This window comes from Telmatherina bonti (assembly GCF_933228915.1).
Source record: "Telmatherina bonti genome assembly, chromosome: 20".
Classification (NCBI taxonomy): Eukaryota; Metazoa; Chordata; class Actinopteri; order Atheriniformes; family Telmatherinidae; genus Telmatherina; species Telmatherina bonti.
The window spans coordinates 33,166,016-33,187,959 of NC_136618.1; the positions used below are offsets into that span (position 1 = coordinate 33,166,016).

Consider the following 21,944-nt stretch of genomic DNA (forward strand, 5'->3'; position numbering starts at 1 on the left):
AAACTACCTTCTGGAATTATAATGAGAGAGATAAAACCCTGAAACATGCTGCATGCAGAGCATTCATACTGATGCAACCCAGAAATATTTCAGGCAGAATATATTTCATGGAGATGTGGCAGGAGGAGCATCTCCTCTTCATCTTGTTGACAACGTGATCAGTTTGTGGGAGAAGAAAAATGCTGAATGTTTGTGCTGCTTGCTGGAAGTTTTGTGTGTAAACAAAGAAATCTCACGGCAATTTTTAAAGTTTTTAATTTACTTGGTTTATTTTGCGCATCTAGTTTATTTCTTTAAGGAACTAGTTTATTATTCTGATTTGTTGTCGTGCTGCAGGAGGAATGTGTTAGTGTGAGGGAGAAGGAGTTGTCACAGCTGTCTGGAAGATGTTTAGGGACAGCAGAGTCTCCATGTCCCTGCAGGAAGTCCAGCTTCATCATGTTTGGGAAACGAGAAATTCCTCAGGTCAAAACATGAAACACTTCTTGAAAAGACTTGTTTTATTTCTGCCTCCTGTCTGAAATGATGTTTCTAAGCTGAGACATGAGAAGTCACAGTAGAGGTGTCAGATTCAACATGTGTCTCATCAAATTCACCTGGAACTTACCGGGAAATGCAGAGACGAGACGGACGTCTTCCAGAGTTTCTGTCCCACAGAGACGAGACAGACGTCTCTGTAACCAGGAGTCCCTGCTGTCATGTGACACATTGTTTGTGTGGAGAACTGATCTAGATCCTAGAATATTCAGGTTTCTTGACTAAATGCCACAAATTAAAAGTTTATGTTGTTATTTTCCAGCTGTCCCATCAGAACGTAAGTGCTGTCAGCCAGTTTGTGGACAGGCAGATGGAGGACTGTCAGTTCCTGCTGGAGGACACAGTCAGTCAGACCTCTGACTTAACAAACAGCAATGCAGTAAGACAACAACTGTTGCTCAGTACGAACACCATCAAACAGCTGACGGCCATGAATATTAATGAGTTACCTGTTAGCAGGTGGAGCTGTTGGCAGTCCAGTTGGACCAGTGGCGCACGACACTCAGGAGACATGTGGACGCTTTGGTTCTTGGACTGAATAGGACAAAGGCTCTGGACAGAGTTTATAGTGCAGAAAGCCACGCCCACCTGCTGAGAAGTCAATCCCTCTCTATGTACAGGTAACTGTGTGTGTGTGTGGGGGGGGGGGGGGGGGGGGGGGGGGGGGGGGGGGACACACGTTTCACAGTTAAAAATGAATCTGTCTTCCTTCAGCTCCCTGTCGTCCATCTGCAACGAGTCTCAGAACTGCAGCCAGTTGGCTCATACTGGTGATGACATCACAGAAGGCGTTGACTCCGCCCAGCAGGTTGCCTCCGCCGCCCTTTTCTCCGCTTCCCTCGCCCTTAACACGGTACTGAACACTGACCTGTTCGCAGCTGTGTAGGATCTCACCTGTCCGTCCAGATAAACGATGCGTTGATGCAACATGTGTTTTTCAGACGGTCCAATCAGACCAGACACTCTCAGAGATAGGCGGGGCCAAGAAGAATGCCTCTTCAGCCGTTTTGGAGGAAAGTTGGCAGATTACAAAGAGGTCTGAAGGTATGAAAAAGTGTTTGTTCCTATCTGGATAAAAACTAAACGGTTTAGAGATGAACAATGTCTTGTCGGACCTTCTGGTTCCAACATGTCGTCTGATTGGTTTCATGACTGTAGATCAGAACCAAGGCGTCGATCCCTGCAGACTCATCTCTTCAGAGATAACCTCTAGGACCCGAAATCTGAAAGCTGTAGGTGATCTACCGATTCTGAGGAGCAGGGATCCCTCAGATTCCAAGGGGTTTTGCCTGATTTCCAGATTATCAGCCAAGATCCTGAAGTCTTTAGTAAAGTCTCAGCTGAGAATCTAATCGATCGAATGAAACAATCTGAATTCAGGGACGGCCATTGCCGCGCAGCATCAGCTACATGTGCACCGCATGATGTAGTCGGTGGATATGAAGGTCTTTGGTTTGGAACCTGCGGTTAGACTGGAAGCTGTGGATCTGGATGCTGGTTTAACCCCGACCTTGCTGAAAGAACTTATGAAGATGGACGAAATCAAAGGCTTTGAAGATTTCTGATGGAGTCCCACAAGGCTCTGTTTCTGCCCCCGTCTGATTTTCCATTATTATAAATGATATTAGGAATGTTATTAACTCATACTGCACAAAGCTGCTCACCGCCTACAATGACTGCTGATCATTTATAGATTTATACAAAGATAAATTTAAGAAGATGCAGGTTTTTCTGTGTTTTATCTAAATTTCGGTTCCTCTGGCATTGAGGTGGCGGAGGTCATGTTTTTGCCAGTGTCTGTCTGTCTGTCTGTCTGTCTGTCAGCAACTTTATGGCAAAAGTCCTGAAAGGATTTTCATGATGGGTTTCTGAGAACGGGTTTTGGTCCAACTAAGACTTCATTAAATGCTGGGAGTGATCTGGATCAGAATCTGAATCAGGAATGTTGTGAAGGAATCTTCCTCATAGTGAGATCAGACCATGTTCAGCATATCTGCATATAACTCCACAATAGATGGTGAGAAAATCCAGGAGAAGTTCCCAACAGGTGTTCCAAGATATCAAAGATAGATGTGGATCCCAGCAACAATCTAGATACTACCATCCAGAACAGGAACAACTTTTTATCTCTGCAAGAGAAACAAACCACAATGTAGCCGAGACACTGTGGATTCATTATCAATGGTTTTGGAATCTGACAGTGGATCCAGATAAGATGGATGTAGGAGCAGAACTTCAGCTGGAAACCTGATGTGTACGAAAATGATCTGATTGGTGGAGGTCTACGTCTCACATGGATTTTCTACTTCTCAATGCAAAAGAGACCATATTCATGATGCTTTCTGGAACTTAGTAACTTTACCAGTGTTGCTTCACTAGAAGTGTGTCAGTGCTGCCCAGAAGATGGTTTTATGCAATCTGTGATCTTCTGTACTGTGTTTTCTACGCAGCAGCGTATCTTACCGTGCAGGTTTTTCCCTTTAAAACAGACGGCCATCAAACGGGACTTCCTAGTTTAAATAAAGGTTAAATGAATAATCCTGACGTTGGAGTTTCTGACTGGACTTCAGGATTGTTTGGATGTTTAGATAAAGAGTCTGTTGAACATTTTAAATTACAAATAAATGTTAAATGTCAGTCGTGAGAAGCTCTGAAAAACCCGTAAATGTCCTGAAATAAACAAAATCTTTCAGATCCTTTGGTCTTATTTCAACATGACTTTTTCTGTCATTTGTCTGAAAAACATTTACATCCATCAGCTTGTTTTCTCTTTCAGATCTGCAGCTCAACGTTTCCATAGCAACCAGCAGGCTGCAAATGGTGAGAGATAGCATCCGTAACTCCAGCTTCCTCCTTCGTCAGCCAATCAAAGAGCTTCTGAGCCTCCCTCGCGGTGAGACAGCTGATGCTTATGAACACTGATCTGATTGATAGACATGTTGACATATTTTTACTTTACATGTCAGGCTCGTCTGTGATGGAGCAACAGGTTCAGGTTAACGCTGCAGCAGCACACTCTGGCCTACGGGGGGCACTGCAGCGCCTGCAGAAACTCAGAGACCAGCTGCACGACTCTTCTTCTGTGGTGGAAAATGTCAACAACACAGTGAGAGAGACCAATGGCCTGATGATGCACACACACACCGCAGGTTTGTTGACAACAAGTTAAAAAAAACATTAAAAAGATCAATGGAGTACTGATACTTCCTGTTCCTGTGTGTTCAGCCAATGAGGCGGCGCGGAAGCTGGAGGAGGCGGAGCATCGTGCCCAGCGACTGATGGAGAAGATACAGCCTTTAAGCATGCTGCGAGACATGCTGAGCAAGAACTTATCGGACATCAGAGAGTTGATCGATCAGGCCCGAAGACAGGCAGCATCGGTACACAACACCCCAAAACACAAGCTGATACACACTGGTCGATCAGAGATCAATATCCTAAACACACCCAAAATGTTTTTAATTTATTAATTCTAAATCATCATCCTGATCACCAGAAATTATTTCACGAAAACAATATGTTTATTGTCCCGAATGGGAAACTTTAATGAGAGACAGGATACATCCGACAATTAAATCCACTCACACACTCCCAACATGTCCCATAAAACATCACAAAGAATCCCACTAAAAAACACTCATTAAATACAACAGAGAAAGGCAAGACCGCCAGTTATCCACAAAAACACTAAAAAGGAACAAAACACAACGTAAAACATGATCAACCAATAAGATCAATCAATCAGATCACATGGAGGTATGGAACAATGCTCGTACAGCCGAGGAGTTCTCTAGTTTCCTAAGTCTTGTAGTTCTTCATCTCCAGCCTGGCGGAAGCAGTTTAAAGTCTTTATGCAGACAACGGCTCTGGTTTCCCACAATGCCTCTGGCGTCCCTCCTCACACTTAAAAACTTGCTAATAAAAGACATGAAAAAACCTTTTTTCTGTCCAAATGAAAAACCGGCGAGTGAAGGAGTCGATGTCTTCCTCGTCTGTCACTATTTCAGTTTATTACCTAAAACCATGACAAGGTATCTGTATTGTTTCACCGGCTCTGAAAACACCATTAGTTCTGTTCTGTAATGGAGAAGAAGACATCCTAAAAGCAAGAAGCTTGTCTTTAGTTTTGTACATAGATGCTTCATTACACCAGTTAACCATAATAGTTAAGTCCTCCATCACCGCCACATGGTTGTCGTCAGTCACAACATCCACATTTAAGGATGAGACGTTTCCAGACATTCTGGCGTTACGCTGGTCTCTCTAAGAAATCTGTTAAAAAATCTAAAATCATCTCCATGACAAGTTGATATGCGTTTTAATATCATTCAGGAGTTTCTGACATCAGCTAGTTAGTTGATGGTTTAAACGAGAAGTCTAAAAGCAAAAGTGTGGTCCGACCACGACCCTCAAGATGTTTCATGGGGACAATGTTTCTCCTTCCGGTCCTCAGGCCTCCTGTCCTACATGTTTCAGACATGATCCTCCTCCAAACCACCTGAATCAAATTACTGAACTTCCTCATCCAGTTCTTTGCAGCCTGTTAACGAGACTTTCTTTCATTCAGGTGTGTTCAAGTAGGGTTGCTTATAGAACATGCAGGGTAGGGGGTCCTGAGGACCGGCAATGTGATGCAAACATCTTCCACGTCCTTCCTAAGTCTACATGTGGTTTAGATCCCATTAATGCAGATGGGCGGTTTGATCTCCTGCGTACGCGAGTAGTTTGGTTCTTTTTCAAGAAGCTCCACCAGCTGCAAACAGAGCAACACCACCGGGGGCAGTGTTGGCTTGTGTCGCTGATATGCAACCAGCCAACCAGAGAAGAAGAAAAGAAACAGGAAGAAGATGAAACCACCAAATACTTCCACGTTTTGACACGGTCAAGACGTGGAAGTGAACTCTGAACTCAGCACTGCCCGCCGGTGGATGAACTGACTCAAAGACTATGTCAAAATAAAAGACACATGGCAGCATGATGGTGGCGACGTATGACAACGTTTAAAACGGACGACACCATTCACAAGAGAGCGTTAAAAGTGCCCGCACCACCCTGTTGACTCCTGCCTGTTGGCGCCTCCTGGTGGTCACAAGGTTGCATAATAGAGTTGTTAAAACAGAAGAATTTCCAGTTCCAAGAAAAAAAGTTAAATATGGTGGAAACCAGTAAAAAATGTGAAATTTCTACCTTTTTACAGATAAAATCAGGATATTTTGTTGTTGATGATGATGATGATGATGGTGTCAACAGATTAAGGTGGCGGTCCAGGCGGATGGAGACTGTGTACGCTCTTACAGACCTCAGGTTCAGTCCAGTAACTTCAACACCCTGAGTCTGACCCTGAAGACCACCCGGCCAGACAACCTGCTGTTCTACCTGGGCAGCAACACCACGGTAAACACGCCTCTCTGCTCATCCGGATGTAGAAGCAGGACGAATGAACAGAACTTGGCTTCAGTGCACACAGGTGGACCTGGTCCTCATGAACCGCTGGGTTGGTTTGTTCGGCTGAAACAGGAACAAACAGGTCCTGGTCCTGTATGGATGATATTTTATGTTGATCTGAGACTAATTTCTCCTTGAAGATATAAAATGACCTTTAACCTCAGACAGCCATTCTGTTTAACATGGCTAAAGTCCATTGGCAACATTCTTTGTTCCAGGCTGACTTCCTGGCTGTAGAGATGCATGATGGGAAGGTTTCGCTGCTGTGGAACGTGGGTTCAGGCAGCGTGAGGCTGGAGGCTCCTGGAATGGACATCACCAACAACAAATGGACCAGAATCAATGCAACACGGTAAAAACACACAACCACATGATAAAAACTGCTCACATGACTAAACCTCAGAAAATACTCATTACATCATTCGATGATGTCATCATGTCAGGTTTGGCGCTCATGGCACGCTGTCGGTCCATCAGCTGGAGTCTGAGCGTGCTCCGTTGCCCTCGGTAACAGGATCATCGCCAGGTTCATCAAGAGTTTTAGACATTGACAGAAACACCATCATCAGTGTTGGAGGAGTGGCCGCTCAGACCCAGGTAACACACATGTACAGGTGTGTGTGTGTGTGTGTGTGAGCAGCTGTGTGTGAGCAGGTGTGTGTGTAAGTAGGTGTGTGTGAGCAGGCGGTAACATCATGTGACGTCAGCTCTCCACAGAGCTGCGCTCCACGTCCTTCCACGGCTGCCTCGGTGAAGCTTCTCTGAACGAGAGGAACATCGGTCTGTGGAACTACAGCCGCCGAGAGGGCAGGTGTGGAGGCTGCTTCAGCAGGTAAACGTTGGTGTGACAGGTGGATCACACACACACACACACACACACACACACACACACACACACACACACACACACACACATACTGGTGTAACACAATTTGTTTTCTGTCCCGCAGTCCTCAGGCTGAGGAGACGTCCTTCTACTTTGACGGTTCTGGCTTCTCGGTGGTCCAGAAGTCTCTGCGAACGACGACCACGTCTGTGGTGCTGCTGTTTAAAACTCTGTCTCCAGGTGGACTGCTGCTGTACCTGGCCTCCAACAACACCGTAAGACATACTCACTCAGCTTCCAGGTGGACAGACACACACCTGACGTCCTTCTCTGTCTCCTGCAGAGGGACTTCTTGTCTCTGGAGCTGTTAGAGGGGCGTGTCCGTCTGACCTTTGACCTCGGCTCGGGTGTCCTGGTGCAGACGTCAAACAGGAAGTACAATACAGGGATGTGGTACAAGATCACGCTGCAGAGGAACAAACGGAAAGGTATGACAAGAAGGGAGACACGTCCTGTCTTCTGGTTTCTAAAATCAGCTGACCGACGACCGACTCGTCTGGACTTCAGCTTTCCGTCAGGTTCAAACTCAGCTGTAAGAAAAAACTTCACATGTTTAACTTCTTCAGGGTTAGTTAAGTAACTAGTAAGTTTACCTGTTGTCCAGCTGAACTCTGAGGTCCTTGTTTTCCTCCTACACCTCTTCTCCAGCATGTAAACAGTGTTTTGTTTACTCCTCTTCCTCCTGAAGTCGACAGCTTGTTTGTCTTTAAGACGAGGTGTTTGTTTCTGCAGCGTCTGACAAACCGACTGACCAGCTCTCTGTACTGATACTCCCACAGCTGCAGAGTAATCAGAGTATTTCAGCAGATGACAGGACTCAGACTTGTACAGGAAGTCTGAGGGGACCAGTGTGAAGAGAAGTGGTGAGAGGACAGTTCCTTGTGGTGCACCAGTTCTGCTGACACACAACCTTTCAGTCTGTTTGTTAGCTAGCCATAAATCCAGGTGTGTGTGGAGGTTCCACCTGGAAGTTATGGATCTTCTCACATAACAGAACACGATGAGAAATGAACAGGATGCTCAAAGTGCTTCCTGATTGGTCCAGATGAAGCAGGTACATGATGATGTCTTCAAACAGAACATGATGATGAGCAGAGTGTAATGTGTCCTGAAAGTGTTCACATGTTGACTGAGGTGTTACTTCATCAAGTCTCTGCAGGACTTTCATGATGTGAGACATTAGGAGAACTGGTCTGTAATGGTTGGGATTGTTTAGGTCCTGGAACAAGACCAGTGGTTTCAACGGGAACTCTTTTGACTCAGTTTGGTGACAAAGTGGATTCTGAGCAGGTTTTAAGAACCCTGAAGCTGATCCTCTGGATCTGCACCTTGTTCTGGTTCAGTTTTTCCGGTTGCTTCTTCATCCAAATTCAGGAGACAGACAGGCTAGAGGTGGAGACAGAGGACATGTCAGGAGACAGACAGGCTAGAGGTGGAGACAGAGGACATGTCAGGAGACAGACAGGCTAGAGGTGGAGACAGAGGACGTCTCTGGAGACAGACAGGCTAGAGGTGGAGACGGAGGACATGTCAGGAGACAGACAGGCTAGAGGTGGAGACAGAGGACATGTCAGGAGACAGACAGGCTAGAGGTGGGGACAGAGGACATGTCAGGAGACAGACAGGCTAGAGGTGGAGACAGAGGACATGTCAGGAGACAGACAGGCTAGAGGTGGAGACAGAGGACGTCTCTGGAGACAGACAGGCTAGAGGTGGAGACAGAGGACGTCTCTGGAGACAGACAGGCTAGAGGTGGAGACAGAGGACATGTCAGGAGACAGACAGGCTAGAGGTGGAGACAGAGGACGTCTCTGGAGACAGACAGGCTAGAGGTGGAGACAGAGGACGTCTCTGGAGACAGACAGGCTAGAGGTGGAGACAGAGGACATGTCAGGAGACAGACAGGCTAGAGGTGGAGACAGAGGACATGTCAGGAGACAGACAGGCTAGAGGTGGAGACGGGGGACATCTCTGGAGATGTGGATGAAGGTGAGTCTGTCTTCATATCCGGGACTGAGCTGCAGAGGGACAGAGTGGAGGTTTGACAGGAAAGCTGTGGATCATGGACGTGTCTGGTCTGCTTGGTGGCCAGTAGTATTGATACTACGCTGACTGCAGTATTCAGTAGTATTGATACTACTCTGACTGCAGTGTTCAGTAGTATTGATACTACTCTGACTGCAGTATTCAGTAGTAATGATACTACGCTGACTGCAGTATTCAGTAGTAATGATACTACGCTGACTGCAGTATTCAGTAGTATTGATACTACGCTGACTGCAGTATTCAGTAGTATTGATACTACTCTGACTGCAGTGTTCAGTAGTATTGATACTACTATGACTGCAGTATTCAGTAGTATTGATACTACTATGACTGCAGTGTTCAGTAGTATTGATACTACTATGACTGCAGCATTCAGTAGTATTGATACTACTCTGACTGCAGTATTCAGTAGTAATGATACTACGCTGACTGCAGTATTCAGTAGTATTGATACTACGCTGACTGCAGTATTCAGTAGTATTGATATTACTCTGACTGCGGTATTCAGTAGTATTGATAGTACGTTGACTGCAGTATTCAGTAGTATTGATACTACTCTCCGGTCCCTGTACGACAGGTGTCAGAGCTTGGTTCGCATTGCCGGTAGTAAGTCGATTCGTTTCCGGTGAGGGTTGGACTCCGCCAAGGCTGCCCTTTATCACCGATTCTGTTCATAACTTATAAGGACAGAATTTCTAGGTGCAGCCGAGGTGTTGAGGAGATCCGACTTGGTGGCCTCAGGATTGGGTCCCTGCTTTTTGCGGATGACGTGGTCCTGTTGGCTTCATCTGGTCGTGATCTCAAGCTCTCGCTTGAGCGATTCGCGACCGAGTGTGAAGCGGCTGGGATGAGAATCAGCACCTCAAAATCTGAGACCATGGTCCTCAGCCGGAATAGGGTGGATTGTCCTCTCCGGGTCGGGAGTCAGGTCCTGCCTCAAGTGGAGGAGTTTAAATATCTCGGGGTCTTGTTCACGAGTGAGGGAAGGATGGAGCGCGAGATCGACAGACGGATCGGTGCGGCGTCTGCAGTAATGCGGACTCTGCGCCGGTCTGTCGTGGTGAAGAAGGAGCTGAGCCAGAAGGTGAAGCTTTCGATTTACCAGTCGATCTACGTTCCTACCCTCACCTATGGTCATGAGCTGTGGGTCGTGACCAAAAGAACGAGATCTCGTATACAGGCGGTTGAAATGAGTTTCCTCCGCAGGGTGGCCGGGCTCTCCCTTAGAGATAGGGTGAGGAGCTCGGTCCTCCGGGGGGGGGCTCAGAGTAGAGCCGCTGCTCCTCCGCATCGAGAGGAACCAGTTGAGGTGGCTCGGGCATCTGGTCAGGATGCCTCCTGGACCTCCCTGGTGAGGTGTTCCAGGCACGTCCCTCTGGGAGGAGACCCCGGGGAAGACCCAGGACCCACTGGAGGGATTACATCTCTCGGCTGGCCTGGGAACGCCTCGGGATCCCCCCCGCAGAGTTGGCAAATGTGGCTGGGGAGAGGGAAGTCTGGGCTTCCCTGCTTAGGCTGCTGCCCCCGCGACCCGACCCCGGATAAGCGGCAGAAGATGGATGGATGGATGGATGATACTACTCTGACTGTAGTATTCAGTAGTAATGATACTACGCTGACTGCGGTATTCAGTAGTATTGATACTACGTTGACTGCAGTATTCAGTAGTATTGATACTGCGTTGACTGCACTATTCAGTAGTATTGATACTACGTTGACTGCAGTATTCGTTAGTGGTAATACTTGTTTCCTGTGATGGACAGGAGACTTGTCCAGGGTGGACTCTCCTCTTGCTTGTTTATTATTGTATTGTATTGTATTATTGTAGCTTCCAGATCCACTGTGACCCTGAACTGGACTCAGTATAGAAGTATAGAAAATGAAGCAGTATAGAAAATGGATGAATGGATGGAGAATACTACTACGACTGCAGTATTCAGTATTACCAATACTATGCGGTATTCAGGAAGTATATCTTTCAGGTTTTGATGACACTGATGATACCAGCAGTTGTCATGACTCTTGCTGAGTTCCTGCTGTGTCTCCAGGTTACCTGTCCATCGTTGCAACCGACCAGTCATCAGAAAAGGAGGTTCTGGAGGCGGAGGCTCCAGGAACATCCTCGGACCTGAACCGTTCTGACCTGGACCCAATCTACATTGGAGGACTTCCTTCTTCCAGACCAGTCAGGTATTACAGGTGAAAATGACAAGAGGACGGGGTTGTGGTCTTTGTCCTTACCTGTGTGTCTATCTTTCTTGTTGCTAGGCGCCAGGTGGTGTCCAGGTCATATGTTGGTTGTATAAAGAACTTGGAGATTGCTCGGTCCAACTTTGACCTGCTGAGAGATGCTTATGGAGTTCGGAAAGGGTGTGTTCTGAAGGTAACGTTCACCGTAATGGATGTGTGTTCTGACAGATCAATACGTTTGCCTTTTATACGATTATATTCATGGATCCCACAGAAATATCAGACCTTTCCTGACGTGGACGTCATGAAAGAACAAGTCATGTGTGTTGACGTGAAAGTCCAGGTTTAACCAGGGCCAAAGCAGGTTTAAACCAGGTTTAACTGTTGTTGACCAGGTTAAATACGGCTGTGCTGGTTAAACCATTGTTGACACGATGAAAGATGGTGATCTCAGTTCTATCTGATTTAAACCAGATCTAACTTGTTAACCAAGTTAAAGACGATGATTTCAGTTTTACCAGAATAAACTTTGGTAAAACATTGTTCAGCATATCAATGGTGGTTTTCCTGGTTAAGCCAGGTTATACCAGTGTTAACCAGGTTAAAGATGATGTTACTGAGTCAAAACTGAATTTTCTCCAACCAGCCGGTCCGAAGCGTGTCGTTCCTCGCTGGAGGCTTCGTTCAGATCACTCCGCCATCCTTCGGTCAAGACACAGAGCTTCTCTTCTCATTTTCCTCAAACAACCAATCAGGAGTGCTGCTAGTTGCCATCGGTGACGAACGAGCACACAGACAGGTGAGAAAGGTAGGGGTCACATGACACACCTGACGCGATCCTGAATTTCTCCACTTTGACCAGAAACCGCTGTCAATCAGAAGTAACTCTGTGTGTGTGTGTGTGTGTGTGTGTGTGTGTGTGTGTGTGCGTGTGCAGCACTTTCTCTCCGTTCACCTGGTCTCAGGTGCTGTAGAGGCGGAGCTCGGGGATGTAGGAGGAGCCACACGCAGTGTCTTGGTGATGAAACCCGATGGAGGATCTTTCAGTGATGGAACAAAGCACTCAGTGATTATTACCATCAACAGGAAGTAAGTGTTTCCATAGAAACCACTAATCTCACCTGATGTTCCTGGTTAACACAGCCAGCCCACCTTTTGGCTCGCAGGTTTCTGTCCATGCAGGTGGATGATGAACACCTGAAGGCCGTGTCGTTGTTACCGGGCGGATTTCATCGTTTGTCTCCATCCTCCGTCTTTATTGGTGGACTGCCACCAGATACGAAGCTCCGCCTCCCCGTCAGACTGTGGGATTCTTCCAGGTCGTTCCGAGGCTGCATCCAACACCTGGCGATGGGCGGAGTGTAGGTCCAACTCACGCACTGGTCGCTGCATCTTACTCCTGATTGGTTGATTGGTTTAACTTATGGCTCTCTCCAGGCTTGTCAGCCTATCAGGAGCTGTCAGGTACGAAGGGGCGGAGTTTGACAGCTGTCTTTTAGAAAAGCAGACCACCGGCGCAGTGCTTCCTGAAGACCAGGATGTAGAACCAACACCTGACCCCACACACCTGCCTTTAGCTCCACCCACACACCTGAGTGCCCTTACGCCTCAGGCTCTCATGGTAATAAGCATGTTCCCATAGCGACTGATTATTGAACTGATTATTCTCATTGATTATTGGTGATGGATCTGTTTGTGGTTCAGTGTGTGTCAGAGGAAGAGCCAACCTTTCTGCTGCCCGCCACTCAGTTTGGTTTGTCCAGACACAGTCACATGACCTTCACTGTTAACCCCGCCACAGTTCGAAAGAGGTGCGTCTCCATGACAACGGTGTGGATGCAGTCATTCTTTGACAAGACAACGTCTCATTCTGCATCTCTGCTGTATGTCTGGCGTTTCAGCGTGTCAGTGAGGCTGTCGGTTCGAAGCCGCGGTCTAGACGGCTTGATGATGCTCCTGTCTGACTCCAAACAGATGGACTTCATCGTCCTCTCTCTGAGGGGGGGCAGGGTCCAGCTGTCTGCTGACCTGGGGAAAGGCCCGGCCTCCATCACCTCATCTATTGCTGTTAATGATGGCGAGTGGCACACGGTGAGTTAGTCACATCCGTTGCCCCAAACAAACAAACTAACTAACTAATGGCTGTTTTGTTGAGAGGTTTTCCTGATTGAATGTTCAGATTGAACACTGTGATGTTGGATTGTCTCAGGTCGGTGCAGAGGTGAGCCGGCGGTTGGTCTCCATGTCTGTCGATGACGCACATCCACAGTCTGTTTCAGTCAAAGGAAACCAGCTGGATGTTGACAGCAGATTTTACCTGGGAGGTCTTCCTCATGGCGCGACGACGAGGAGGATAAATGTATGACTTCTCATCAGTTTGTAACACATGAACATAAAATAACCTGAACATGTTTATATAATGTGACTGACGCAGCAACACATCTGTAAAAAGCAGCTCCAGGATGGTTTAGCATGTGTTTGGTGAGATCCTCAAAATCTGAGGGACATTTTTATGAAATCGTTCCACAATTTTCAGATCCAGTTGGGCTCAGATTGGCGAAGTTCTGTCCATCTGAGAGACTCTGTCTCCTTTCTACCCAGTCATGTTGCTGACCTGCTGATGATTAACCTGATTAGTTGTTGAGACTCACCCAGTTGTTTTTGTTGCTTTTTACAGACTTGTTGCTGCATTAGATTCACAATCAGCTTATATTTACCATCAAAATAAATAAACTATCTCAGTTTCATCATTCATATGTTGTTTATCTTCTACTGGGAATAAAATGTGGCTTGATGAGGTTCGGGTTTTACTACTAGCATGAGATTTTTATGTCGATATTTATACACCAGACAGGGTTTAGATATGATGTTGGAACTAGTTAAAACTTAATGTCTCTCATCTGTCTGTGTCTCAGGTCAGCAGCAGTTTCCCAGGTTGTGTCCGATCTGTGACTCTGAACGGTGCCTTGTTGGATCTGTCCAAGCCCGTCTCTCAGCATGATGTAACTTCGTGTTTCACCAAGGACCAGGCAGGAAGTTATTTTAATGGCAGTGGATACGCTGAACTGAGTGAGTGACAATGAAGACAAACTGTGATGTTCTGCAACGTGAGAGTTTCTGCAGCTCTCAGTTCAGCAAAAGAAGCATTTTACTGAAGGAACGTTGTACTTACAACTAAATAACAGTAGAAACACGACAATAAACCATTGTTTACACTAAATGCTCTGTCAGAAACCTGTAAGCTGATGTCGACACAGCTGAGCTAAAGTCAGCGTGCAGGGACGTAGAATTCGTCAGATAGCCGGGGAGGAAGGTTGGCAGGAGGCTGCAGTGCGAGCTTTCACCATCTGTAACAATATTTAGCCACTGAGGGGGTCAGATGGGCTAAAACTGGTCTGAAGAATCTGTGGATGATGTTTACTCTGAAGAGGTCAACAATCTCTGTCAGGTCATAAGTTTAGTACGACAACGATGTTGTCCAGGAGTACTTTGGATGTGGAAACCTTTGTGTCGTCGGGGTTGATTATCTCGTCCATTTGAGTGGAAAAAACACACGTTATACTGACGTAAATAGTCCGATAAAAACAGCACGTAAATATACAGACAAAATAACAACGGAACCACATTGTGTACAATCCAATAAAAATAATCTTTACTGTGAAACAGCAGCATTGGTTTGTTTAAAACCAGCCTGAAAGAGCTTCAGGGTTCAGAGTGCATCTACTGGGAGGGCTGACAAAACAGTCTGTCAAAGAATGCTACTGAAAAAACATATATGCCAACAATTAAAAACATTATCTCCATCCTGGTTGCTATCCAGCCATATTTTATGTCGTCTTTTAGATGAAATGAACCACCTGATGGCCCATTTCAAGTTTACACGTCCTTTAACAGGAAGAAACATTTGGTTGGAGTCCAGCACAACCCCAACATAGAAAACTAATTCCTGCTCCTCAAGTCTGATCCTCAGTGTTGTTGGTACACGAAGAGGTTTCTAACATGGCTGATGGAGCATTGTGGTCAAAACAGACTCGAAAACTATGAGGCCAGTTCCGTCTCAATACTTGAAAACGCACACACTCAGGTTCACAAAAATATATTTGAGGTACCCTTGTAATTTATATTCACAGATAACACAAATAGCTGAATGTGCATTTACAACCTGCTCATTTATGAACATCTCTGCATTTGTGAGAGAAATCTGTACGGTGGATTTTGAGACTCACCCAACGTTACAGGTCAAAAAAATGTCACCATTGGTTGATTAATCTGTCAATCAAATTTACAACTCTGATTAAAAGATTAATCAGTTAACCAGGTGTGTTTGCGTTCAGCCAATCGTACGGCTCCTTACATTTTCTCCACACTTTTAAACCAGTTGCAGAGCTACTGCTATTGAGAGATGCCGAGATCCAAAAACTGTAAATGACATGTGCCAATCCTGTACCGTCATGTGTCGATCCTGTACCGGCAAGTGCCGATCCTGTACCGTCATGTGTCGATCCTGTAGCGTCATGTGCCGATCCTGTACCGGCAAGTGCCGATCCTGTACCGGCAAGTGCCGATCCTGTACCGTCATGTGTCGATCCTGTACCGTCATGTGCCGATCCTGTACCGGCAAGTGCCGATCCTGTAGCGCCATGTGCCGATCCTGTAGCACCATGTGCCGATCCTGTACCGGCAAGTGCCGATCCTGTACCGGCAAGTGCCGATCCTGTACTGTCATGTGTCGATCCTGTAGCGCCATGTGCCGATCCTGTAGCGCCATGTGCCGATCCTGTACCGGCAAGTGCCGATCCTGTACCGTCATGTGCCGATCCTGTAGCGCCATGTGCCGATCCTGTACCGGCAAGTGTCGATCCTGTAGCGCCATGTGCCGATCCTGTAGCGCCATGTGCCGATCCTGTACCGGCAAGTGCCGATCCTGTACCGCCATGTGCCGATCCTGTAGCGTCATGTGCCGATCCTGTACCGCCATGTGCCAATCCTGTACCGCCACGTGCCGATCCTGTAGCGCCATGTGCCGATCCTGGACCGGCAAGTGCCGATCCTGGACCGCCATGTGCCGATCCTGTACCGCCATGTGCCGATCCTGGACCGCCATGTGCCGATCCTGTACCGCCATGTGCCGATCCTGTACCGCCATGTGCCGATCCTGTAGCGTCATGTGCCGATCCTGTACCGCCATGTGCCGATCCTGTACCGCCATGTGCCGATCCTGTAGCGCCATGTGCCGATCCTGTACCGGCAAGTGCCAATCCTGTACCATCATGTGCCGATCCTGGTAGTGCCATGTGCCGATCCTGTACCATCATGTGCCGATCCTGTACTGCCATGTGCCGATCCTGGTAGCGCCATGTGCCGATCCTGTACCATCATGTGCCGATCCTGTACTGCCATGTGCCGATCCTGTACCGGCAAGTGCCAATCCTGTACCGGCAAGTGCCGGTCCTGTTCCAGTAAATGCCGCAGCAGCTGCCATATCTCCAGCACCAAAGTTGCCATTTTGTCAAAGGCTGCTGTAAAACAGCCAACACCACTGACCAACAACAAATTCCACCTCTAACTGGTTTGCAGCGGCAGCTTTGTTTAGGCCTACAACAAAAAACAGTAGTTTTACAGGGATTTGTCCGCATAAATTTGATTAACAGATTAATCAACCACTGGTGACATTCGTTGACCTGCGACGTTGGATGAGTCTCAAAATCCACAGATTTCTCTCACAAATGCAGAGATGTTCACAAATGAGAAGCAGGTTGTAAATTCACGTTGAGCAATATAATAATATAATCTGTGAATATATATTACAAGTGTACCTCAAATTATTTTTGTGAATCAGAGCATGTGCATTTGTGAAACGGAAAGTGTGCACTTCCGAGTGTTGAGACAGATTTGGCCTCAGAGAAAAGCAGGTTTGTCCACACGATTCTGTCAGTTATGTTCAAAGTAGACGTGTCTTCATTTGGACTTTGGTGTTGAAGAAAATGTGTCTCCAAAACACTCAAAATTTTCAGCAACGAATGGGCAGCTTGTGAAAGCAGTGTGTCCAGAATCAGAAGTTTTACTGAGCAGCTCCTTCAGAGTCAGACTGACCCACATTCGTCCCAGTAGACACGTCATCATTATGTCTTTAATGTCTGAAATGTTCTTGCTGTCATGTCTGACGTGTGTGCAGTGCACAATGGGTACAAAGTCGGCTCTGACGTGTCGGTGTCTCTGGAGTTCCGAACCAGCCAATCAGACGGAGTCTTCCTGGGAATCAGCAGTGCGAAGGTTGATGCCATTGGACTGGAGATGGTTGATGGACAGGTAAACTGGTTCGCCCCACGTTTCAGAGTAGATTCCAGCCTCCACAGAGTAACTAGTTACTGGTAAAGTATTTTTACTTTGGAACATAAAAAGAAACGTAAAAATGTTGTATTTATGACTGAATGTCTGGCTTTAGGCAGATTTTGTGCTTTGTAACCTAAAGTCATGCGACGGCTGGCATCTGCCATGCTGCAGCTCAACAGTCCTGACGCTACTGGAAACGCAGAGCAAACAAACCAATCAAAATGTCTTGCTAGTTACCTGTAACTAGTAACCTGGTTACATTCCCCGGCTACTGTGAAGCTCAAAAAGAGGTAACCCCAACCTGTAATCAGCTGGTCGGAGGTGGAATCATAAACCGACACCTGCTGCAACGGCTGTTTCACCTGAATGAGCAGCAGGTGAGTCCGACTGTCTTTCATGTCATGTTTACCTCTTCAGGTGGTATTTAACGTAAACAACGGAGCAGGCCGAGTGTCGGTGAAGTCGACTGGTCAGATGCTGTGTGATGGACGGTGGCACCACCTGCTGGCCAGAAAAACCAAACATGTCCTGACTCTAAGTGTAGATGGACAGAAATTCACCACTTCAAACCCTTACCCACAATCCACCTCTGCTGAGACCAACAACCCCATCTACCTGGGAGGATATCCAGGTGAGAGCTACAGTTTTTCAATCTTTCTTTTCAGATGATAAGTCCGACCAGTCGAAGAATCCTCTTGTCAGACTGGACTTTAGACGCTCAGCCAGTACCTGTTCGTCAATAACTTGATTGACTGATCAGTGTGATCTCCCCTCAGAAAGAGGGGATCACACGTTAGAAGCATTCTCATTTATTTGTTTTTCTTCTTCTTTGCACTTTACTCCATATGCTCTGTAGTTGTAATCTTCTAACATGATTTTGTTGTGATTTTTGTAACAATGACAACACAAGTGGCTGCTTGCTTCAGTATATTAGTCTACTGGAATACTGGAAGGTGTTGGAAGTTCTAACCTGAGTGTCTCTCTACTGCAGCTGGAGTCAAACAGAACTGCCTGTCGATCAGCTCCAGGTTCAGAGGCTGTCTGAGAAACCTGCAGCTTCTTAAGTCTCACCTCATCAACACGCTGGACCTCAGCTCCGCCCACTTCCTGTCGGGCATCACTCCTCATTCATGCCCAGCTGTCTACTAATGCTGTGTCAGGTGCAGAAATGTTTCATGGATCAGTATGGATGGATAATAAACATTCCTGCTGACTGTTTCCTTGTTTGCATTGTGTCTCATCTGAAGACGTAACATGATCATCTTCGTTTAATGTGAAAAGAGGACATCAACATCCTGTAATAAAACATTAAAAACAGAAAAGTGTGCTCATTTATTCATTTTATTGGATTTGAAGAGGTAAAGATAAATTCAGAGTGATCATTAATAAAACACGACATGATGGAGGGGTCATTATGTGGTCTGTCACCAATGGGAGGGGTCATTATGTGGTCTGTCAACAGAGGGAGGGGTCATTATGTGGTTTGTCACCAATGGGAGGGGTCATTATGTGGTCTGTCACCAATGGGAGGTGTCATTATGTGGTCCGTCACCAATAGGAGGGGTCAATTTGTGGTCTGTCCCCCAATGGGAGTGATCATTTTTTGGGAGGGATCAATTTATGGTCTGTTCCTCAATGGGAGGGGTCATTTGTGGTCTGACACCAGTGGGAGGGGTCATTTTGTGGTCTGTCACCAGAGGGAGGGGTCAGTTGGTGGTCCGACACCAGTGGGAGGGGTCATTTTGTGGTCTGTCACCAGAGGGAGGGGTCAGTTGGTGGTCCGACACCAGTGGGAGGGGTCATTTTGTGGTCTGTCACCAGAGGGAGGGGTCAGTTGGTGGTCCGACACCAGTGGGAGGGGTCATTTTGTGGTCTGTCACCAGAGGAAGGGGTCAGTTGGTGGTCCGACACCAGTGGGAGGGTTTATTTTGTGGTCTGTCCCCAATGGGAGGGGTCATCTCGTGGTCTTTCAACAGAGGGAGGGGTGAATTTGTGGTCTTTCACTAGTGGGAGGGGTCAGTTTTTGGTCTGTCACCAAAGGGAGGGGTCAGTTTGTGGTTTAGCCATAGACTGTATATAAAGAGATGGGCGGACCCTCCGTGACGTCACCCGTAGGTCTCTGAAGAACTGAATTGAAGCTCGGTGGGCGGTTCCTACCATCGCCATCTCGGCAGGGGCATGCGTGTCGTCTCACCCGGAAAATACAAATATGGGCAAAGAGGTGGAGCTGAGATGGGGGCTGTGAGCGTCATGGTGGATGATTGACATCGAGCGAACTCCGAGCTTTTAGTGAACTCCGAGCTAAGAGTTAACCCAGAGATAACAGGAGCTAACCAGCTAACGGAGGTAAGCGGGCTGAAGCTAAGTCATGTTGTTAACCAGCTAAAAACTGCGGTTGTTCTACGTTCTTCTTACTTGAAGCGGGAGATCAGGTACCTGTCAATCAAAAGGACACGCCCCTAAATATGTCGAACTTTGAGATTAAATTACTTTTAAACGAGCGAGTTAGAAAAAAATTCACTCCCCCCACAGTTGTCATGAAGGTAAAGCTGACCTATTAAACCTAAAATGGATTTTTTAACCAGGCTGTAAACATGTTTATTTCTGCTGTGAAGTTAGTCTTTTTAACATGGGAGTCTATGGGGATTCGCTCTGTTCTGGAGCCCCTAGTGGATGAAGGGGGAACTGCAGTTTTATGCACTTCTACATCGGCTTCACTTTTAACCGCCGAGGCTCCATCCATCTTTCATATATGGTCCATGGGTCTGAGACCAGAGGGAGGGGTCCGTTTGACACCAGGGGTAGAAACTGTCATTAAGGAGTACAATACATATAAATAAATTAATTAATTAAATAATCAGCAAATAGCAAAGGAAACCTTGTGTTCGTGGACAAATAAGTACAATCATCATTTTGATCTTCATGGTGAGATGAGAGAATGGCACATTGCTGTTGTATCATGGGTAAATACTGAGCTTTAGCAAGTTACTGTGCTAGTCAATACAGAGAGGAAATAATTTAAACCAGACATTCAGAACAACGGATCCTGTTCCTCATGAGGCGAGCGAGGTAAACCGAGTTACCAACACTGTGATGCAGTCGGTTTGTTGTGGCTCCAAACCTCTCAGGTCCCGTAGATACTGGACAGAACCTGACTGCTTCTGTTCTATATCTGTTGTTCAGGGAATACGTAGTTGCAGCACCTTTTGTCTCTCTTTCACCTGTCTGTGTCCCATCTGTCTATGTTTAAAGTCTAACATGTGGAAAAAGTGCTGCTTTTATGTGTTGTTATGTGTGTATAAGTGCACATGCATATGTGTGTGTGTGTGTAAATCTTCAGTTCCCATAGTATCCACGGTGTTGATGCAAACGGCGTCTTTGCTGGTTCTGTAATCTGGACTTTGTCTTTCTTTATGCACCAGACGCCTCAGGAATCCTGCAAAGCAAACCCAGATGTAAGACAGATGGTAGGACGGAGGAAAAGATCCACTGATTCCACAGTGACATGGGTGTTAGAAAATATAAGATGATGAGAGTGAGTGGTAATAAATCTGCGTTAGAGCAATCCTCCTTTCCAGATGCAGATCCCGTGCAGATGAAAATGCGCCATCTGGTGGTCAGTTTAGTCGCTCCCTCGTCTTTTTGTCAATAGAAATATCAGTTTTTCCTCCACTGCGCATAGTTTATCCCTGAACTGTGTCTCTTCATCTTTCCTCCCTCCTACATGAAGAGGAGGAGTCAAAGTAACACACATTCAGTGAAATGCCATCCATCCATCCCAGCAGTTAGCTGCTGACATGCAGGTACACCTGGACATGTCCCCTGTCCCTCACATAGACAGAAACCGCTCACTCCTGAAGTATCCGGTTATCCTAACATCTCTTTCTGACTGGGGAACCTGGAGATGCACATGTAAACTCCACACAGAAAGAACCAGCTAGGAGTGGAGCCAGCAACCTTCATGCTGACCACCACACAACAAACATGAAGACGTCTGGTTGCTTCATTTCACTCTGCTGTGACTTAAACATGAGGTTGGACAGCTGCGTCGTCGATCAATAAGGCCTGACTGGCTGTTCGATAGCGAGCCGATGCCTCCACTCCTTCGACATCCCAACGGCTACGAGCGAGGCAAGAGACACGGAGACACTGCAGACGTGAGACGAGTCCCATGTAAACTTCAGCAGAGGGAGGACCACTTCCTCTCCGCAGGTTTCTGCTTTTAGTGCGGATGAATAGAAACCCGGATCCTGAGACAGAACTGATGCTTGTCCAGGTGAATAACACCTGAAGTCAGGTAGCATCTCACCAACGTTAACTTGTTTCACCACCGTCAGCAGTTCCTGTCCTCTGTAACATCCAATCAGAACATTTCCATCTCTTCCTGCGCTCTGCTTCCCACCAATCAGAACCTCCGACTGGCTGGAAGAAGGCCATGCAAGCAGAATGTGATTAATGTTGTCATGCCTCACTCAGCCAATCAACAGCAGACCAACCTGTGATGTCA

General features: G+C 46.7%; 1 protein-coding gene across 1 annotated transcript in view; it reads left to right on the top strand.

Moving 5' to 3' along the window:
* Positions 1 to 18,586, top strand: part of lama1 (laminin, alpha 1) — a gene marked incomplete at both ends in the record, with an annotated part of 58,195 nt that extends 39,609 nt beyond the window's left edge. Inside the window, 26 exon segments of the mRNA XM_079260008.1 lie at positions 800 to 880; positions 997 to 1,157; positions 1,252 to 1,390; positions 1,479 to 1,581; positions 3,314 to 3,430; positions 3,504 to 3,686; positions 3,763 to 3,917; positions 5,788 to 5,931; positions 6,201 to 6,334; positions 6,426 to 6,579; positions 6,690 to 6,814; positions 6,933 to 7,083; positions 7,152 to 7,296; positions 10,963 to 11,104; positions 11,183 to 11,297; positions 11,751 to 11,903; positions 12,042 to 12,193; positions 12,271 to 12,465; positions 12,542 to 12,725; positions 12,809 to 12,915; positions 13,006 to 13,195; positions 13,314 to 13,463; positions 14,020 to 14,173; positions 17,280 to 17,413; positions 17,855 to 18,068; positions 18,429 to 18,586. Of these exon segments, the coding sequence (XP_079116134.1) occupies positions 800 to 880; positions 997 to 1,157; positions 1,252 to 1,390; positions 1,479 to 1,581; positions 3,314 to 3,430; positions 3,504 to 3,686; positions 3,763 to 3,917; positions 5,788 to 5,931; positions 6,201 to 6,334; positions 6,426 to 6,579; positions 6,690 to 6,814; positions 6,933 to 7,083; positions 7,152 to 7,296; positions 10,963 to 11,104; positions 11,183 to 11,297; positions 11,751 to 11,903; positions 12,042 to 12,193; positions 12,271 to 12,465; positions 12,542 to 12,725; positions 12,809 to 12,915; positions 13,006 to 13,195; positions 13,314 to 13,463; positions 14,020 to 14,173; positions 17,280 to 17,413; positions 17,855 to 18,068; positions 18,429 to 18,586 (3,840 nt within the window).
* Positions 18,587 to 21,944: the final 3,358 nt, after the last annotated feature.